This window comes from Bos javanicus, chromosome 6 (genome assembly GCF_032452875.1).
Source record: "Bos javanicus breed banteng chromosome 6, ARS-OSU_banteng_1.0, whole genome shotgun sequence".
NCBI classification, from domain to species: domain Eukaryota; kingdom Metazoa; phylum Chordata; class Mammalia; order Artiodactyla; family Bovidae; genus Bos; species Bos javanicus.
Genome location: NC_083873.1, coordinates 111,354,527 through 111,374,095, shown reverse-complemented (window position 1 = coordinate 111,374,095; position 19,569 = coordinate 111,354,527). Strand labels below are relative to the sequence as shown.

Sequence of the window (19,569 nt, the reverse complement as noted above, 5' to 3'; positions counted from 1 at the left end):
CTGAAACTACAGCCCAATGTAGCTTCATTTCATGTGCAAAGCCATAGAAATAGATAACTGATGTTTGATGATGATATGTGGAGACAGGAACAACTGTCTGGCTCACACATGTCACAGATAGCTGCTGTGAACCTCAGCTGATGGTCAAGAAACAGCAGAAGCAGCAACCAAAGAGGAGAGACCCCATATTTCCATTGAGGATTGGTTTTCTCTTCTTCAAAAACTTCCTGAGGAAGTGTTGGGTCAAAGCATCAGGCAGCAAGAGGTCAAAGACTCTAGAAGAGGGCTGGTTGCCATCAGCAAGGGGACCCCGATTTTTTGCACAGAATACCTCCTACAGTATCAGCAGGTGAATGACTGTAGTTTTCGTAAAAATCAAATCACAAAGCAATGGAGTTCAATGGGAGTGGCTGGCACATAGTGGAGGGGGTTGTCTAGTGGGGGTAAAGTGGTTCCTTAAATTGCAGTCAAATCTGATTTTGTTAAATGTGAGTCAAGAAAGAGAGAGAGCCTTAGAAGTAGCTAGCAGCATCCCTGGGATTCTAGGATGGACCATCTCAGGCTCATCTCTAGCCCTCTGTCATGACCAGCTGGGCACATTGGCTCTAAGTAGAGTCATCCATCCTCATCAACATTGTGATCTGGGATCCCCCACGTGAATACATGTGTGTATGTGTGTGCATGCTCAGTCATGTCTGACTCTTTGAGACCCCATGTCTTATAGCCTACCAGACTCCTCTGTCCATTCTTGTCTGGAATATTCCGACAAGAATACTGGAGTGGGTTGCCATTTCCTACTCCAGGGGATCTTCCTGACCCAGGGGTTGGACCCTCATCTCTTATGTCTCTTGCACTAGTAGGTGGGTTCTTTATCACTAGCACCACCCAGAAAACCCACATGAATACATTCTAGGTGGGAAAAGTATCCTCATCCTCAAGGAAATAATGCTATGGAAGGAGTCTACAGTTGACATCTATATCCATGACATTCACTTTGAGCTCCCCTAGAGACAAGCAATGGCAACCCACTCCAGTACTCTTGCCTGGAAAATCCCATGGATGGAGGAGCTTGATAGGCTGCAGTCCATGGGGTCGCTAAGAGTCAGACATACTGAGCGACTTCACTTTCACTTTTCACTTTTCACTTTCACGCATTGGAGAAGGAAATGGCAACCCACTCCAGTATTCTTGCTTGGAGAATCCCAGGGACGGAGGAGCCTGGTGGGCTGCCGTCTATGGGGTCGCACAGAGTCAGACACGACTGAAGCGACTTAGCAGCAGCAGCAGCAGAGACAAGCAAGTTTCTTGCAAAGTCATCAAATTGTTAGATACAACAGTTCGATACAATAGGGAACTGTTAGATACAACAGGGGACCCTGAGGGTCTGGTTATGCTGAATATATCATGACCTCATGGTTGGAGCAAACCAGCAGTGATTTCAAATATGGTCCCCAAGTTTAAGGTCACATGAAGTGATGCTTGAGTGACAGGTGCTGGCCTCCTATGCAGGCCAGTCCACAAGTCCAGGTGGGAAGGTATACTTAGTTATTTTTGCAAGGTGAAGGATGAGTGAGCTCACCCAGAACCTACAGTTTGGGCTCTTCATGAAAAAAAAAAAAAAAGAAAGGTGAATGGCTAATGTAAGAAAGAGATTAAAAGCATTTTGTGAATGACTCACTTACATTCCCTAATCTTGTCTTGGGTTTTCGTATTCCATTCTCTCAATGCAAAAGATCTTTGAGTAACTCAGACTGGTCAGATGTCTGCCATGTCTCCTCTGTGGCTGTTCCTTTGTTCTGTTTTCCCACCTAACCACTATAGAAAGCTTGTGTTATTTTCTGGCAGTTTCCAGAGAGAAGCCAGCTGGCTGATGGGGAATTCAGGTCATTGGAGAGACAAAGGCTTCAGCAAATGTTCCTTGAATCTGTCCCCCTGCCTTTCTGACATGGTTGGTGGGAAAGGGTGGTGACAGGGAAGTGATGGGAAGCATTTCAGCTTCGACATTCTTTGAGAAAATGTTTCTCTCTGCATCTATTCAACAGGAACTGTCTGTCCTGCATCTATCTGTCATATACAGGAAAACTTCCAAAGATGTTTTGGCACAGATCTCTGCCTGGAGTTAAATATTGACCACCCATCTTAAAAATAGTGAGGGGTCTCAGTTATGATAACAGAGTCGCAGGTGATTTTAAAAAACATATACTTGGGGCTTCCCTGGTGGTACAGTGGATAAGAATCCATTTGCCAATGCAGGGGACATGGGTTCGATCCCAGGTCTGGGAAGATCCCACATGCCGTGGAGCAAATAAGTCCTCATGTCGCCAACTGCTGAGCCCTGCACACCCTAGGGCCTGGGAGCCACAGCAAGAGAAGACACTGCAGTGTGAAGCCCACACACCACAGCTCGAGACAAGCCCACACGGCAACGAAGACTAGCACGGTCAAAAATAAACAAATAACTAAAATTTTTGAAAACCAGGAAAAAAAATAAAAATATATATCTATCTGTAATTTAAACTTTTCTCCAGTGAATATGTGTTACGGGTAAACAGTTTTAGGATTCTACATTTTTTAAATTAGAAAACCATAGAGCTTGCTCTTTATGATTTGAGATTATGGCTGCAGCTGCTGCTCTACCCTCTACCCTCTAAATCAAGGGTCAAGGGGGCCAAGCTAGGAAGTCTTAGAAATCACCCAGTCCATTCCAGTGTTATAGATGATGGATTGAAGCCTGGAAAGGGCGGTGGGCTTTAAGGAGAATAAATGTGGAGGCTTGAAGTCAGGCCTCCTGTCTGTTGTGAGTGTCTGCTTAAAGCCTCCCTGAGCAGATCTGAGTGTTGGTGTCTAGAGGAGCTAGGCACCCATGGAGCTGACCTGGGTGTGAGCTGAGCTGTTTGTGTCTGTGTGTAAGCCACAAAGTGTTAGGCATCTACAGCTGAAACCCAACCAAAGAAACCTCACCTGCAAGATACGGCAAGTCACAAGGCTTTTATAAATCCTTTGCTTTTGGCAAAATGTGCTTCTACACCCCTGAAAGTCAGGAGCTCTGGGTCACGCTCCTCACATGGGAAAGCAGGAAAGATGCCCTCAAACCTGGGGCACCTTTAGAAGCAAATCACTGCTAGAGTTGCGTGGGGAAGGACGAGGACCAGGGCGGGGGAACATCAGAAGGCCACTGGCTGTAAATGGTTTCTCGGCTAAGCTGGGAGAGGGGCAGAGTTCACTGAAGGTCACCACCCAGACCGCCGTCAAGGCCCAAGGGAAGAGCGTCTGCACGTGGCGGGAAAGCATCAGTTACCTGAGATTATCCATGCATCTAAATTTGACATTTCTTCCATCTAAGATGGACTTCAGTTTCCTTATAGAGGAGCCAGAGCATGAGTCACTGGAGGGAAATAAAAAAAAAGAAAGTGTTAAAATAACAAGAGCTCACAAGCATTTCCTTGGAGTCGCTTGGTTTTTTCCAGGAGGCGGGCCCTGGGCGAGGCTATCGGATGAAGACGTGAAGTGGAGGGAGCTTCAGAGAGCTCACAGGTCCGCAGCAGAGTCAAAGGTGTGAACTAGGTAGAGACCTACCACGGAGATACAATTAAGAGACTGTTGAGTGAGTGAAAGTCGCTCAGTCGTGTCCGACTCTTTGCCACCCCATGGACTTAGTCCATGGAATTCTCCAGGCCAGAATACTGGAGTGGGTGGCCTTTCCTTTCTCTAGGGGATCTTCCCAACCCAGGGATCGAACCCAGGTCTCCCACACTGCAGGCGGATTCTTTACCAGCTGAGCCACCAGGGAAGCCCAAGAATACTGGAGTGGGTAGCCTATCCCTTCTCCAGCGGAACTTCCCAACCCGGGAATTGAACTTGGGCCTCCTGCTGAGCGGATTCTTTACCAGCTGAGCTATGTTGGGATAGGGTAAAGGTAGAGTAAGGCCCCATTCATTTCCTGAGCCAGTCTTTTCTCAGCACGTTCATCCCTGTGACTGTGGATTCTTTCATGGGCTGATTCCTGAAATAAGCCTGAGAATATACAGGAGTACAGAGTAGTAACACATACCTGGGAGGTTTTCCAGTGTCATGTACCAGCCAAGCCTCTAGTTCAACCTGTGGCCTCAAGTTAGGGGCTTCCACTCGTCCAAATATGCTAAGAGAGAAGAGACACAGAACATTGTTAACCCCAGACTGAATTGTTGGAGCACCCACAGCCCCTGTGAAAAGTCATCGGGCCGGGTGTCACTGGTTAGAACCTACCGTTTGGAAGTGACCCATGATTTGCATCAGAATCAGCCACCTTTACTTATTCAGGATGACCTCAAATAAGTAAGATTCTCAAAATAAGGGTCTTCATCTGTGTATTGATGCTGATTCTTTACACACTTGCTATTCCAAGAAGATACAGTTCTCTTACACTCACTTAGACCAAGGTAAGGAACTCATTAGAATTGCAGAATCTCTGCCCACCGCCACCTGCTGAATCAGAGCCAGCAGCCCAACAATTCTTAGGTGATCCCCACGCACAGTGAGTTTGAGAAGCGTGTCGTTGAAAGACCCCTATGTCCTGTTCTGACCCCAGCCCTAAGCTCTCCTCATTAGGCTCCCCCACTCCTGTTACAAGTACTTGGGCCCCTAATATCAGATAACAAAATTCTGGACTGTTCACACTTGCACCCAAAAGCCCGAAAGGTTGGGGTCAGAAGAAGACAAGAGGACAAAGGCTCCCTGGTGAACTCAAACATTAACAGAGGACAAGAGGGGGCTTCTCTGGTGATCCAGTGGTTAAGAATCCGCTTGCAGTGCAGGAGACGTGGGTTCAAACCTTGGTTGGGGAACTAAGATCCCGCATGCCATGCGGGCAACTGCAACTAAGACAGGACGTAGCCAAATATTAAAAAAAAAAAAAAAAAAAGAGGAAAGAAGGAAAAATCATCTGGGGCATCTGGAGTGCCCGGCGGTGGCACGTTAGTCACTCGGTTATTCCCGCTCTTGTGATCCCATGGACTGTAGCCTACCAGGCTCCTCTGCCCATGGAGAGGAATACACTGGAGCGGGTTGCCATTTCCTTCTCCAGGGGATCTTCCCAACTCAGGGATCAAACTCACATCTCCTGCATTGGCAGGCAGATTCTTTACTGCTGAGCCATGTGGGAAGCCCCTGGGGCACATTAATATATGTTCCTTCATCTCAATCAGCCTTATCCAGGGAAAGGTTGGAGAAGCAAGACTGGAAAGGTAAGCAATGTGGAAGAACCTGTAAGTGCAGAAGGGGGTCAGCGAAGGAAAGCAAGGGCGAGACCAGAGTCACTGGTGTGGGCGAAAGGAGGTACTCAACCAGCACTTCCTCTGTCTGGCATGTGGCTCAGCATTTTTCATACACCCTCCCAGTCCATCTTCACATCACCAGCACCTCCTCAGGTACACAGAGACTAGAGGGGCCCTACTAAGGTCACCCAGGTAAGATGTCATGACCTCTGGAGTCCCTGCTTTTAACCATGACAATAAACTGCTGACACTGCCTGCAAAGATGGAATGCAGGCCAAAGGCATGGCAGAGCTCCTGCTGTTCTCAGCAGCAGATTCACTGGGATCCATACTGTCCAGGAAGGAGACAGGAGTCCTGAGCAGATGTTTGTGGACGAGAAGACTTTAGACAGGCAGAAGGAAGGAGGGGACAGGTCATGTGGGGAAACAGGGTGAGCAAAAGGGAAATGGGCAGGACTGGGTGTTAGGAGAGAGAGAGCGGACATGCTCAGCCAGTTGAGTCCAACCCTTTGTGGCCCCATGGACTGTAGCTCGCCAGGCTCCTCTGTCCATGGGATTCTCCAGGCAAGAATTTTGGAGTGGGTGGCCATTTCCTCTTCCAGGGGATCTTCCCAACCCAGGAATTGAACCCATGTCTCCTGTGTCTCCTGCACTGGCAGGCAGATTCTTCACCACTGAGCCACCTGGGAAGCTCTACAGGAGAGAGAGCAGGCCTCAAAAAGCTAAGAGGAAGCGTTGGACCCCGTGCAAGGACCTTTAGAGAATTTTAAACAACGGAGACACTGGACAAAAGTGTTGACTTAGAAAGACAAAATCTCACCATAGAATACAACACTTTACCTTTTGTAGCCCACATCTTCAGTCCTGAGGTCGACATGAAAAGTATATTCTTCTAAAGGCGAAAGAGCCAGTAGGAGACTGTGTTAGCCCTAACCCACCGGAGGCAAAGAGACAAGTACCTCATGCTATCAAAGGCGTTCTCCAACGATCCATTGAGCACCACCCGGACTGTATTACAGGCACTTTCTGCAAACTTAAAAACAGAAACACCATTCCTCAGCTTGCAGACTTAATGCCTGTCCCTAGCAGGTCCATCCCCAACAGCTCTTAACATCAGCTGGTGAAAGAGCAGCTGCCCATAGGGTTCTACCTCGGACAGGTGAGGTCTAAGTAATGTTTACCCCAAATTACTGGAGGGCATATGCTTCCCTCCAGACTTCTGGAAGCCATTGTTCCAATCTGTGTCTGAACAATGGAAGTTCAGCTTCATCGCTGCTAAGTTGGCGGTTCAGAAGGCAGAAGTCCAGATGAGTAAGAACAGCGTCATTGCCAGAGAAGGACGGTAGCACTGCTTTCCTAACACCACGCACTGTAGACACCATACCTCTTATTCAGTGGAAGCAGACCCTTCAGCAGTAAGAAAGGAAGAAAGACAACAGAAAATGCCAAGGAGAAAGAAACTGTGACAGACGGCGGCCCTGAACGATGCATGGGCATACTGAGGAATGGAGAATGAATGAACAAGTGGATATTTTTGAACATGGGGTTTTAGTTCTTCATGAAACAAAGATTCAGCTGGAATCTTCGCTAGATGCTGGGGAAAATAAGATGAGCAAAAGTATGTGATCTAGGGAGGGGAGAATGGATACATGTATATGCATGGCTGAGTCCCTTCACTGTTCACCAGAAACTGTGACAACATTGTTTGTTAATCAGCTATATGCTAGTACAAAATTAAAACACTATGCAATATACTATTTCTTCCAGGAGGCCCACCCAGGCCCCTGGGACTATCTTTGCATCCTCTTCTCACATTATCCAGCTCTAGGGCATTGTGATGATGAGTTTAACGTGGGTTTAGACCCTGGGACTAAGAGTTGTGAGCCTGGCCATCCCACCCACCTCCACAGCGCTGGAGCCTTGCAGCCAGGGCACTGTCCAGAGTGGGCGCCCAAGGAAAGTCCATGGACGGAGAACAGGGAAGGAGAGCAAGATGCCCAAACACCCTGTGATGGAGAGCAGCGAGGAACCAGCAAAGGCACAACAGAGGAGGACCAGAACCAAGTGCTAGAGGATGAATAGGATTTCGCCTGGTAGGGATTGGGGCAGGTGCACACAGAAAGGCCAGGACAGGGCTGACGTGGTGGTCCAGTGGTTAATAATCTGCCTATCAGTGTAGGAGACACAGGTTCGATCCCTGGTCTGGGAAGATCCCACATGCTGCAGAGCAATGAAACCCATGCACCACAACTTCTGAAGCCCCTGAGGCCAGAGTCTGTGCTCCCCAACAAAAGAAGCCACACCAGTGAGAAGTCCTCACACTGCAACTAGAGAAAGCCTGGGTGCAGCAACGACGACCCAGAATGGCCAAAAATAAATAAATCAATAAAAGTATTTTAAAAATAAGCACAAAAGCAGCTTAGAGTGAGGCCAGAAATATATAGACAGAGAGGAAGATGGTATTTCCCATCGTGAATTCTGGCTTGGGAGTCAGACACCTTGGAAAAAACACTCACGTTTGCCACTTGCTGCGTCTCTTTAGTGGGATGCTTATCTACCTGCACCTCCATTTTGTCATCTGTAAAATGGGTATGATACTCAAGGTGCCTGCTTCACAGAGTTCTTGCGAAGATGCATGATTTTCATCCACATAAAACCCTGAGGACTACACCTAGCACACAGTGAATGATCTGCAAATGTAGATTATTAAGACAGTTCCAGGAATCTAAGATGGGCCAATACCTGGATCAGAGGATTCAACCAAGCCAGAGGCGCCTGGCAGCCAAAGCTCCAAAAAAAGGCAGAAGCAGGGAATCTTCATCTACAGCCTGAGACCTTCCATGAATGGCCACAAAGTACATGTGAAAATCTTTTGGCACGTGCTTACGAACATTTTTCTCAGGAAAGAACCCTAAACTTTTTTCTAAAAACCCTAAACTTGTTTCTAAAAGGATCTGGGATGCTCCCTTCTCCAAGTGAATTAAAACCAACCACCGACCGGATGACCTCCTAAGCTCTCTAGTCTCCAAATTCTAGAATTTCCTGTGTGGTACTTACCCTTTTGTTTGTTTTTCTTCATAAAGTGGATTATTTTATTTTAATATTTTTAACTGGAGGATAACTGCTTTACAATGTTGGGTAGGTTTCACACAGCGCAACATGCCAGTACCAGTGAAGTCGCTCAGTCGTGTCCGACTCTGCGATCCCATGGACTGTAGCCCACCAGGCTCCTCCATCCATGGAATTGTCTAGGCAAGAGGACTGGAATGGGTTGCCATTTCCTTCTCCAGGGGATCTTCCCAACCCAGGGATTGAACCCAGGTCTCCCACATTGCAGGCAGACACTTAACCGTCTGAGCTACCAGGGAAGTCCAAAAAACATGAACCAGCCACAAATATACATATATCCCCTCCCTCTAGAAACTCCTTCCCATTCTGCCCCCATCCCACCCTGGTTCTTACCCTTTCAGACAGCACTTCCCAGAATACAGAAAGATAGTTGGTTCTGCAGTCTTTCCTCCAGTCTGGACAAGACCAAATGTTCAAATCTAAAAGACATGGTTTGCAGAAAAGTACTTAAAGTGGGAGAGAAAAGGCGTAATTCATCTCTGCTCTTTGTGGGCTGTCGGATCACAGTGGAGCCACTTTCTGTGGCATCACTGCCAAGATGGAGGGCGGAGAATGGACACCTCTCGACCCAATTTAACTAAGGGACCCCTGAATCCCTTCCAAGTCCTCAGCTTACCCTCCACACCCCAGACAGGAGCACAGTGACAAGCTTTGAGTCATCATTCTGGGAAACTGCAGCAAAACCTCATCTGACAGAGACAAGCCCCCAGTAGAATTTCCAGTTCCAGGAAGAATTTGAGATCATTTCCTCCCTCACCGCTTTCATCCCCACACCCTTAGGCTCAGATACCCTCAGAGTCTTCCTACACACACCACATCCAGGCAGGCTCAGCTGTCAGCGAGGAACCACAGACATAATGCAGGAACACGCAGTTTCTGTGCTACTTCTACCAAGGATACCTGCTTTAACACAGACATTTATTTGTATTGCTTTTTATTGAGGTATAGCAGAGGATGAGCTGGTTAGCCAGCATGACCGACTCGATGAACATGAATTTGAGCAAACTCTGGGAGACAGTGCAGGACAGGGAAGCCTGGTAAGCTGCACTGTATTGGGTCGCAAAGAGTTGGACACGACTTAGCAACTGAACAGCTGCAACAACAAATAATTGACAAATAAAATTGTAAACTACCTAAAGGGTATAATATATATATATATAAAGGGTATATATAATGATTTGATATGCATACATATTGTGGAAAGATTCTCCCCCATCAGGTTAATTAGTGCATCCATCACCTCACATTCTTTTTTTTTTTTTTTTTTGGATGAGAACTTTGAAGTCCTTATGGCAAAAGCTGAGTGCAGAAAAATTGATGCTTTTGAACTGTGGTGTTGAAGAAGACTCTTGAGAATTCCTTGGACTGCAAGGAGATCCAACCAGTCCATCCTAAAGGAGATCAGTCCTGGGTTTTCACTGGAAGGACTGATGTTGAAGCTGAAACTCCAATACTTTGGCCACCTGATGCAAAGAGCTGACTCATTTGAAAAGACCCTGATGCTGGGAAAGATTGAGAGCAAGAGGAGAAGGACACAGCAGAGGATGAGATGGTTGGATGGTATCACGGACTCAATGGACATGGGTTTGGGTGGATTCTGGGAGTTGGTGATGGACAGGGAGGCCTGGTGTGCTGTGGTTCATGAGGTCACAAAGAGTTGGACACAACTGAGCGACTGAACTGAACTGATGGCTTCTGTGGTGGCTCAGCAGGTAAAGAATCCACCTGCAATGCAGGAAACCCTGGTTCGATTCCTGGATTGAGAAGATCTCCTGGAGAAGGGCACAGCTACCCACGCCAGTATTCTGGCCTGGAGAATTCCACAGACTGTATAGTCCATGGGGTCACAAAGAGTTGGACATGACTGAGCGACTTTCACTTTCCTTGAAGTCCTACTGTCTCATCAAATTTCTATTATATAATATGGAGTTAACAATTACGGGTGCCACGTTACACATTAAATTCTCAGATCTTATCTGTCTAATACATGAAAAATTTTACCCTTCTTTCCCTATTTCCTCCACTTTCCAACCCCTGGAAACCACTTATGTAGTCTCTGTTTCTATGAATTCCTTTTTTTTTTTTTTAAAGATTCCCCTTATAACTGATACCATGCTATATCTGTCTTTTTCTGTCTGGTTTATTTCACTTAGCACAATACCCTCCAGCTTCATCGTATTGTCACAAATTATGGGACTTTCTTTTTTCAAAGGCTGAATAATATCCCATTTTGTGTATGTGTATATCACATTTTCTTTATCCAACGCATTTGACTACACAAGCATTTATTGAGTATTATGTCCTGGAGACAGAGAGATGAATTAGATAAAAGTTCTGCCTTCAGAGACCCCGGTGATCTGCTATAATCAAATAAATCAGAGAAAAGTCAATTTGGGTTGGGGGTGGTATGCAGCAGCAGGAGGGAAGGTGATGTTGAACTTGGTTTTGAAGGATGAATAAGAGTCTTCAGACAGATGAGCTAGAGATAGGGGCTCCATGTGGAGAGAGCAGTGCACAGGCGTGGGATTTAGAATGATTTTGGCAGAGCAGAAGGGATGGGGAGGGGCTGGACTGATGATCAGGTGTATGAAAGACAGAATTCAGACTTTATCTTAGAGGCAAAGAGAGCTGTTTGGGTTTTAGGTACGAGACAGAAGCAATCCCATTGGGATGGCCAGATGGAGGCTGACCTAAAGGGGTCAAGGGTAAGCAGTCTGTCCAGCAATAAAGGAGAGGATGTTAGTGAGCTGGATTCAGGCAGTGGTAACAGACACAGGAAGGAAAGGATGAATGCCAGGTAAATGACTAGGTGGGGACTGATTGGGCATGGCAGCGGAGGGCAGAATGAGAGTGAAGCCACAATCTGGCATGGTGTCACCACGGCTTTGCACCAGCAAGCAGGTCCTGGGGGTGTGGAGAGAGCCCAGAACCCTTTCTCGTGCCCCAGAAGTCAGGCACATAGCAGCCGCCTGTCTCCTCTGCAGGTATGTGCACAGCGGACCCTACAAAAACACCCACCTTTCTGCTCCCCTCTCATGATAGGTTGACTCGTGTACCCCCCAAAAGATGTGTTGAAGGGTGTTTGCAGATGTAATCAAGTCACAATGAGATTGCTACTTCAATTAAAATAATTAATTTTTTAAAATGAGACCGCTAGGTTGGGTGGGTCCTAGTCCCATAAGGCTGAGGTCCTTATGAGAAGGGAGGTTTGGTTACAGAGGCAAACACAGGGAGAAGACGCTGTGGAGACGCACAGGAATAAGACAGCCAAGTGGGGATGGAGACAGAGGGTGGAGTGATGTATCCATGAGCAAGGTTTTCCAGCAAACACCAGAAGCTGGAAGAATCAGAGTCTCTCCCCCTGGAACCTTCAGACAGAGCACGGCCCAGCCGACACTTTGATCGAGGACTTCTAGCCTCTAGAGGTGTGAGAAAATAAATTTATATTGTTTGATGCCACATTCATTAGATCATAGAGAAAGCAAGGGAGTTCCAGAAAAACACCTACTTCTCCTTCCTTGACTACGCTAAAGCCTTTGACTGTGTGGACATGCCGAACTGTGGAAAATTCTCAAAGAGATGGGAATATCAGACCACCTTACCTGTCTCCTAAGAAACCTGTCTGCAGGACGTGGAACAATGGACTGGTTCCAAATTGGGGAAGGAGTATGACAGGACTGTATATTTTCACCCTACTTATTTAATTTATATTCAGAGTACATCATAAGAAACGCTGTATGAATCAAGCTGGAATCGAGATTGTGTGTGTGTGTGTGTGTATGTGTGTGTGTGTGTGTGTGTGCTCAGTCGCTCAGTTGTGTCAGACTCTTTGTGACTCTGTGAAATGCAGCCTGCCAGGCCCCTCTGTCCATGGGATTTTCTCAGCAATAATACTGGAGTGGGTTTCCATGCCCTCCTGCAGGGGATCTTCCTGACCCAAGGATCAAACTCTCATCTCCTGCATTAGCAGTCAGGTTCTTTATCACTGAGCCACCTGCCAGGAGAAATATCAGCAACCTCAAACATGCAGATAATACCACTCTTAATGGCAGAAAGTGAAGAGGAACTAAAGAGCCTCTAGATGAGGGTGAAAGAGGAGAGTGAAAAAGCTGGCGTGAATCTCAATTTTCAAAAAACTAAGATCATGGCATCTGGTCCCATCACTTCATGGCAAATAGAAGGGGGAAAAGTGGAAACAGTGACAGACTTTATTTTCTTGGGCTCCTAAATCACTGCAGAGAGCAAATGCAAAGATAAAATTAATAGACTTTAGCTCCTTGGAAGGAAAACTATGACAAACCTAGACAGCATATTAAAAAGCAGAGACATTACTTTGCTGACAAAGGTCTATTTAGTCAAAGCTATGGTTTTTTTCCAGTAGTCATGTATGGATGTGAGAGTTGGGCTATAAAGAAGGCTGAGTGCTAAAGAATTGATACTTTTGAATTGTGGTGCTGGAGAAGACTCTTGAGAATCCCTTGGACTGAAGGGAGATCAAATCAGTCAATCCTAAAGGAAATCAGTCCTGAATATTCATTGGAAGACTGGTGCTGAAGCTCAAATAATTTGGCCACCTGACGTGAAGAACTGACTCATTAGAAAAGACCCAGATGCTAGAAAGTTTGGAGGCAGGAGGAGAAGGGAGCAGCAGAGGATGAGACGGTTGGATGGCATCACCGGACATGCTCAATGAACATGGATTTGAGCAAGCTCTGGGAGATAGTAGAGGACAGAGGAGCCTGGTGTGCTTCAGTCCATGGGGTCACAAAGAGCTGGACATGACTTAGTGACTGAACAACAACAAAAACGTGGTTCCTCATTACGGCATCCTCAGGAAAATAACGTAACTACAGATGTGGGCTTGACTGCCAATGACAGAAAATAAAGCTCTAGATCAGAAACCTTCCAGGAAGTAATCCTGAGGGTTTCCATAATAATTAAATGCATTAAAAACAAAATAACACAAATGAGAACAAAACCTTTTCCACGTACAGATGTAAATAAATACTGTGGAGTCGAAAGATAAATTTGAATCATCTCTAATAGAGGCAGAAATGTTGATGATAATGAAGTGAACATACATTTTGTAAGGTGCTACAACTGTGCCCCTGTTCATAGGGTTTCATGAACATAAAGCTTTTTTATCTTCACAACCATATCCAGAGAGAAGTTCCTGAGTTTGTCACCTACCTCCTGCCCACAAGGATATCTCCCCCTTGCCACCTGCTCATTAGATAAAAGTTTAAAGTCATATGGAAAAAGAAAACGAGAGAAATTTTACAATAAAGGGAAATCAAGTACCTAAAAAGCAGAATAAGAAGTTTTTTTAAAAAAGGAATTAGAAGGTTACAATGGAACTGCTGCTGCTGCTGCTGCTGCTGCTAAGTCGCTTCAGTTGTGTCCGACTCTTAGCGACCCCATGGACTGCAGCATTTTCATAATAAAGCAAACCAACAAGGCAAAATGAATGCAGCAAAAAATAAGGAAAAAGCATTTAAGCCAGACTGTAGAACAATAAAACATAAATTTAGGAATGGAAAGACAGCAAACAAAATAAGGGGAAGAGGTTAAAATCAGTAAAAACTGAGGCTAAAGAAGAAGAAAGCTGACAAAATAAAATGACCTATATGGGATTTAACTAAAAAGAAAAGCAGTAATAAAGAACTCTACATGATAAATGGATGAGAAGTGGATGTTTATATACCTTTAACTTTAAGAAAGAATTGAAGTGGTAAATTGAAAAAAAAAAAAAAGCTGAAAACTTTTAAGGAAACACATTTAAAAGCTAAAAGGTTTAAATGAATGACCATCAAAAGCTGAAGCAGGTGGACTCTTTACCACTAGTGCTGCTGGGAAGCCCAGCTTACAATAAAGGAAATTTTAAAAGGAAAGCAAGAAATACGGCAAAAACTGGAAGATAGCCAAAAAGAAAAAAAAAATGGAGACACATATTTATATGTCATATTTCTGGATGGAAAGTCTAGATTAAAAATGAATTGAAAATTACAAAATAAAAACACTAGATGAAAATATAGACGACTTCAATCTCGCCTGAGGAAAACCTCAGCAAAACAGGCAACCCAGTAGCCAGATGGGACAGGGTTGACAGACTTCCCTGCCTTTCTGTAGACCAAACACAGAATATAAACAGTATTAAAAGAAAAACAGAAGCTGAGAAAAATAGATATGTGACAGAAAACAGGCAGGATGTCACGTGGTTAAGAATACAGATCCTTCAGCCAGTAATCCTGGGTCTGCTCCAGCTCTACCACTCACTAGCTGACAACTCACTCTGCAGCCCTGGGCCTCAGACTTCTCATCTATACAATGGGATCATCACAGGAGTCCTGAAGGATTAAATGAGCAAATATTCATACAGCACATAGAGCAATGACTGGGACTATTGTAAGTCCCAATAAATAGTAGCAATCACTGTTGACATATATCGAACTTCTTTAAGAAAGCAATAAACATCCCAATAAAAGGATTAATACATATGAGCTGTCAGTTAACAACAGGAATAGAAATGTCCACCATTAAATACGCAAATATGCTGAGCCTCAAAATCAAAGCTAGGCAAACAACAAGGTCCTACAGTATAGCACAGGGGGCCACACTCAGTCTCCCGGGATCAATCAGAATGGAAAAGAGTGCACATGTGAGTTTAAATGAGTCACTTTGCTGTACGGCAGAAACCAGCAGAACCCTGTAAATCAACGATACTTCAATTTCAAAAACTGGAGGAGCTTCCCTGGTGGCTCAGTCCAGTTCAGTTCAGTCGCTCAGTGGTGTCCGACTCTTTGTGACCCCATGGACTGCGGCACGCCAGGCCTTCCTGTCCATCACCAACGGCTGGAGTTTACTCAAACTCATGCCAATTGAGTCGGTGATGCCATCCAACCATCTCATCCTCTGTCTTCCCCTTCTCCTCTCACCTTCAGTCATTCCCAGATCGAGGTCTTTTCAAATGAGTCAGTTCTCTGCATCAGGCGGCCAAACTATTGGAGTTTCAGCTTCAATGTCAGTCCTTCCAATGAATATTCAGGACTGATTTCCTTTAGGATGAACTGGATGGATCTCCTTGCAGTCCAAGGGACTCTCAAGAGTCTTCCCCAAAACCACAGTTCAAAAGCATCAGTTCTTCATCACTCAGCTTTCTTTATGGTCCAAGTCTCACACCCACACACAACTACTGGAAAAACCACAGCTTTGACTAGACAGACCTTTGTTGGCAAAATAATGTCTCTGCTTTTTAATATGCTGTCTAGGTTGGTCGTAACTTTTCTTCCAAGGAGTAAATCTCTTTTAATTTCATGGCTGAAGTCACCATCTGCAGTGATTTTGGAGGACCCCTCCCAAAATAAAGTCTGTCACTGTTTCCACTCTTTCCCCATCTATTTGCCTTAAAGTGATGGGACCAGGTGCCATGATCTTAGTTTTCTGAATGTTGAGCTTTAAGCCGACTTTTTCCCTGGTGGCTCAGTGGTGAAGAATCCACCCCCCAATGCAGGAGATATAGGTCTATGCCCGATCCAAGAAGATCCCACATGCCAAGGAGCAACTAAGCCCATGGACCCCAACCATGGAAGCCCATGCGCCCAGGAGCCGTGATCGCAACGGCAGAAGGCATGGCAACGAGAGGCCCGCACACGGCAACTAGAGAGTAGCCCCCATGTGCCCCAACGAGGGAAAAAGCCTGCACAGCAACAGAGACCCAGCACAGCCAAAAATAAATACATTAAAAAAATCATTTTTTTTTTAAAAGAGTGCATCCTTTTTGTATTTGGAAATAGCCCACATCTGGGCTGAAGAAGCCACCACACTAAGTTGTGGGTTTTTTTGTAAGTAAAAAGCAATAATATTAAGAATAAAATATATAAAGTAAAAGAATAAAATGATATAAAGTAAAAATGGCCACATTATAAATAAAAAGAGAAGGAGAAAAAGAAGTCAAAGCACAGTCAGACTTTCTCGGCAGAAATACCTTCCCACAAGGAGGTGTTTTCGGTCTTTCTAGGAAATAAAGGGACCTCTCATCTCTGGCAGAGCTGCACACAGCCCGAGACAGAGAAGCGCAGCACGTGGCCCCTGGGGGCTGTTCTGCAAATCAAGGACTTCTGCCTGGTTCTCTTGGAGGCTCCTCCTGCCCAAGAATTCTTTGGTCCTGAATGACGCCCTTAGAGAATGCAGACCACCAACCATTCCAAAGCAGGCTACACCTTCCCTCAGGAAGGAGAGAATCAGGAAGCTTGGACAGTCCCAAATCCTGAAGTCATTTTTTTTTCCTAGAAAACATGAACTGGCCTACAGAATGCTGTCTTCCATCGGCCCAAGGAGCACTCACAGAGCACCAGGCTCCTGTGCCCTGCACTTCCCCAGGGCCACCCCACGCGGCCCCAGATCTCACCAGAAGAGCCTGGCTCTCCACACCACCTGAGGCCATCCGCAAGGTAACCCAGCAGCGTGTCCTCCAGAGTCATCAGGTGCCGCCTTTTCGCGTATTCATGAGCCAGCTCCTTCGTTTTGCTCCAGAAGACTTGCTAGGAAAGAATAAACACAATCTATTATTGAGATCAACTTTCTAAGTTGAATAAAAACACCAAATCTGCATCTTTTTTAAATTAAAGAAAACATGGGAAACATCACGTAAATCACCTCTATAAGGACAGCGGGCATCATCAATTTCTGTGTGTGAGTGAGAGGGCGCATATGTATGCGTGTGTGCGTGTGCATGTGTGTGTGTGTGTGTTCTCTAGGTCACAATGTAAAGTGAAGTGGTTTTTCTGGACTGCAGGAAAAAAGCCTGAAAGCCACTAATCGGTATCTTATAATAGGACTTCCCTGCTGGTCCAATGGTTAAGAAACTGCCTGCCAACACCGGGGACACAGGTCTGATCCCCGATGTGGGAAGATCCCACACGTCAAGGGACAATGAAGCCCGTGAATCACGACTACTAAAGCCCGCACCTCCCAGACTCCCTGCTCTGCAACAAGAAAAGTCACTGCACTAGAGAAAAGCCTGAGCTCAGCAACAAAGACCCAAAATCAAATAAATAAAAATAAAATAAATTTAAAAGTTCAGCCAAAGTTAAATAAATAAAAAAGTTTTAAAAATCTGAGAATTTTTAAAGCTCCAAACACATCTGGGGAAGGCATTAAGAAGTTCCAAATTCCTAAAGTTCTTGGCAAAACAATTTTTTCTACAGGCCATTTTCTGGGAGAAGTGTTCGTTGGTTCTTAAAGAGCTCTACAATCCCCGATTTCCCCCTCAAATCTCCCCTAGCCCCTTACAAACAAAGGAAAAGAACACAGTGAACTCTGTCAGGGACGCTTGTAAAGTTCAATGTCAGAACCTTCTTCTGTTCGATGGATCTGTTTGTTCGCAGTAGGAGGCAGTGGAGGGTGCACTTTGCAGCCAGGCCCTGGAGTCTCACCGCCTTTATAAAACCCAACATCACTGCTCACTAGCTCTCTGACCTCCGGCGACTAAAGTATCTCTAAGCCTCGCATTCCCCATCCGTAAAATGGTGTGTGTGCACTTAGTCGCTTCAGTCGTATCTGACTTTTTGTGACCCCGTGGACTGTAGTCCACCAGGCTCCTCTGTCCATGGGATTCTCCAGGCAAGAATACTGGAGTGGGCAGCCATGCCTTAGGGGCTTCCTTGGTGGCTCAGATGGTAACAAGTGCACCTGTGATGCAGGAGACCCGGGTTTGATCCCTGGGTCAGGAAGATCCCCTGGAGAAGGGAATGGCAACCCACTCCTGTATTCTTGCCTGAAGAATCCCATGGACAGAGGAGCCTGGTGGGCTACAGTCCATGGGGTCACAAAGAATTGGACATGACTGACTGACCAACACTTGCCATGCCTTCCTCCAGGGGGTCTTCCCAACCCAGGGATCAGACCTTGGTCTCTTACATCTCCTGCACTGAGACCCTGGTCTCTTACCTCTCTTGCATTGGCAGGTGGATTCTTGACCTCTTAGCCACCATCCATAATGATGGTGAGGAAGCTCTGAGACGCTGAGATGAAAGGAGACAATGCAGGCCAAGTGCTTGTCCCTGTCAGCGGCCCCGTCACTAATTCAGCCAGCGTCTCCTGGGTGCTAATCTACTCTGTGAAAGGCCTCGTGCGTGTTGTGCCAGCCAGAGTGCCACAGTGACCGCAGCTCTAGCAATGGGAGGAGACGCTGTAATTTGTGGCTTTAAGGCTTCAGGGCTACATGAAGATGATTTGGGGCACACTGAATTTTCACCTTAAACGCCGATTGTAGAAAAGATGCACTCCATGGGTGCGGGGGGTTTACGATGGAGGGGACACAAGTATACCTATGACCGAGTCATATTGATTTATGGCACAAACCATCACAATACTGTAGTTATCCTAAAATTAAATAAAGTTTTTTAAAAAGAAAAGATGCACTCCGTTAGAGACCTTTTCCAGTATAATTAGTGTATTAAAATTCAGGCCTGTCTGGCTCTAAATCTTGAACCCTGTACATTTAAGCTGAGCACTCTCAAGACCATCAAACTCAGTCATCACTGGTCCCCCAACTCATGAAGTCTCGGTATTCTTTCTGGTTAAATGGAGATACTGGTGCCTAACCTGCCTATTTCACAGGTTCACAGTGAAAACCTAACAGGATAAGGCTCAGAGAGTCCTTTATAAGCAAAAAGGACACTCAGAAAATTCAAAAAGGCATTGCTGTTACCATCATCACTATCACCAGAGGTTAGGGAGAGTTTTGAATTTTATCAGGTGGATTACTTTTGTTTGGATTGGGTTGGGATTTACACTAGGTTTGTTTTGCCTGATTTTTGACCAACTTTCCTTTCCTCTTTCTACATCCCCAGTCCTCTCTCTCATCTCTTATCCCCCGGGGTGTCCTGAATCCCGGTGACATCCTGTTCTCCCAAAGGCCCACAAGCTCCCTCCCCACCAGTCAAGCCTACATCCTAATGTCCAATTTTCCTCTTCCCTCACCCTGATCATGACCTCTTCCTTTTGGCTTTTATGCTCAGTTTTTAAATCCATAACTTGGCCCCAGTTACCTGGCCACAAGGCACAGTGGGAGGTGCCAGGTTGATCAGGGAGTTGTAGTCTTCCTTTGTCGCTTTGCAGGGATCCTTGGAAATGAAGGCACTCATGAATGCCTGCCTGATCGCTTGGCAGTTTCTGCTTCTGTGGGA

General features: G+C 45.7%; 1 protein-coding gene across 3 annotated transcripts in view; it reads right to left on the bottom strand.

Annotated features, from left to right (window-relative positions):
- CD38 (CD38 molecule) overlaps nt 1-19,569 on the bottom strand; it is a 66,153-nt gene that overhangs the window by 12,775 nt on the left and 33,809 nt on the right. For 2 of the 3 annotated variants that reach the window (XM_061420871.1, XM_061420872.1), the window contains exons 2-7: nt 19,432-19,561; nt 16,788-16,920; nt 8,714-8,799; nt 6,211-6,284; nt 4,052-4,138; nt 3,299-3,385 (exon numbers count right to left, since the gene is read on the bottom strand). In XM_061420871.1, the coding sequence (XP_061276855.1) occupies nt 3,299-3,385; nt 4,052-4,138; nt 6,211-6,284; nt 8,714-8,799; nt 16,788-16,920; nt 19,432-19,561 (597 nt within the window). Of the gene's footprint in view, nt 1-3,298; nt 3,386-4,051; nt 4,139-6,209; nt 6,285-8,308; nt 8,500-8,713; nt 8,800-16,787; nt 16,921-19,431; nt 19,562-19,569 lie in introns of those variants that run through there. The other variant, XM_061420873.1, reaches the window with a different exon arrangement.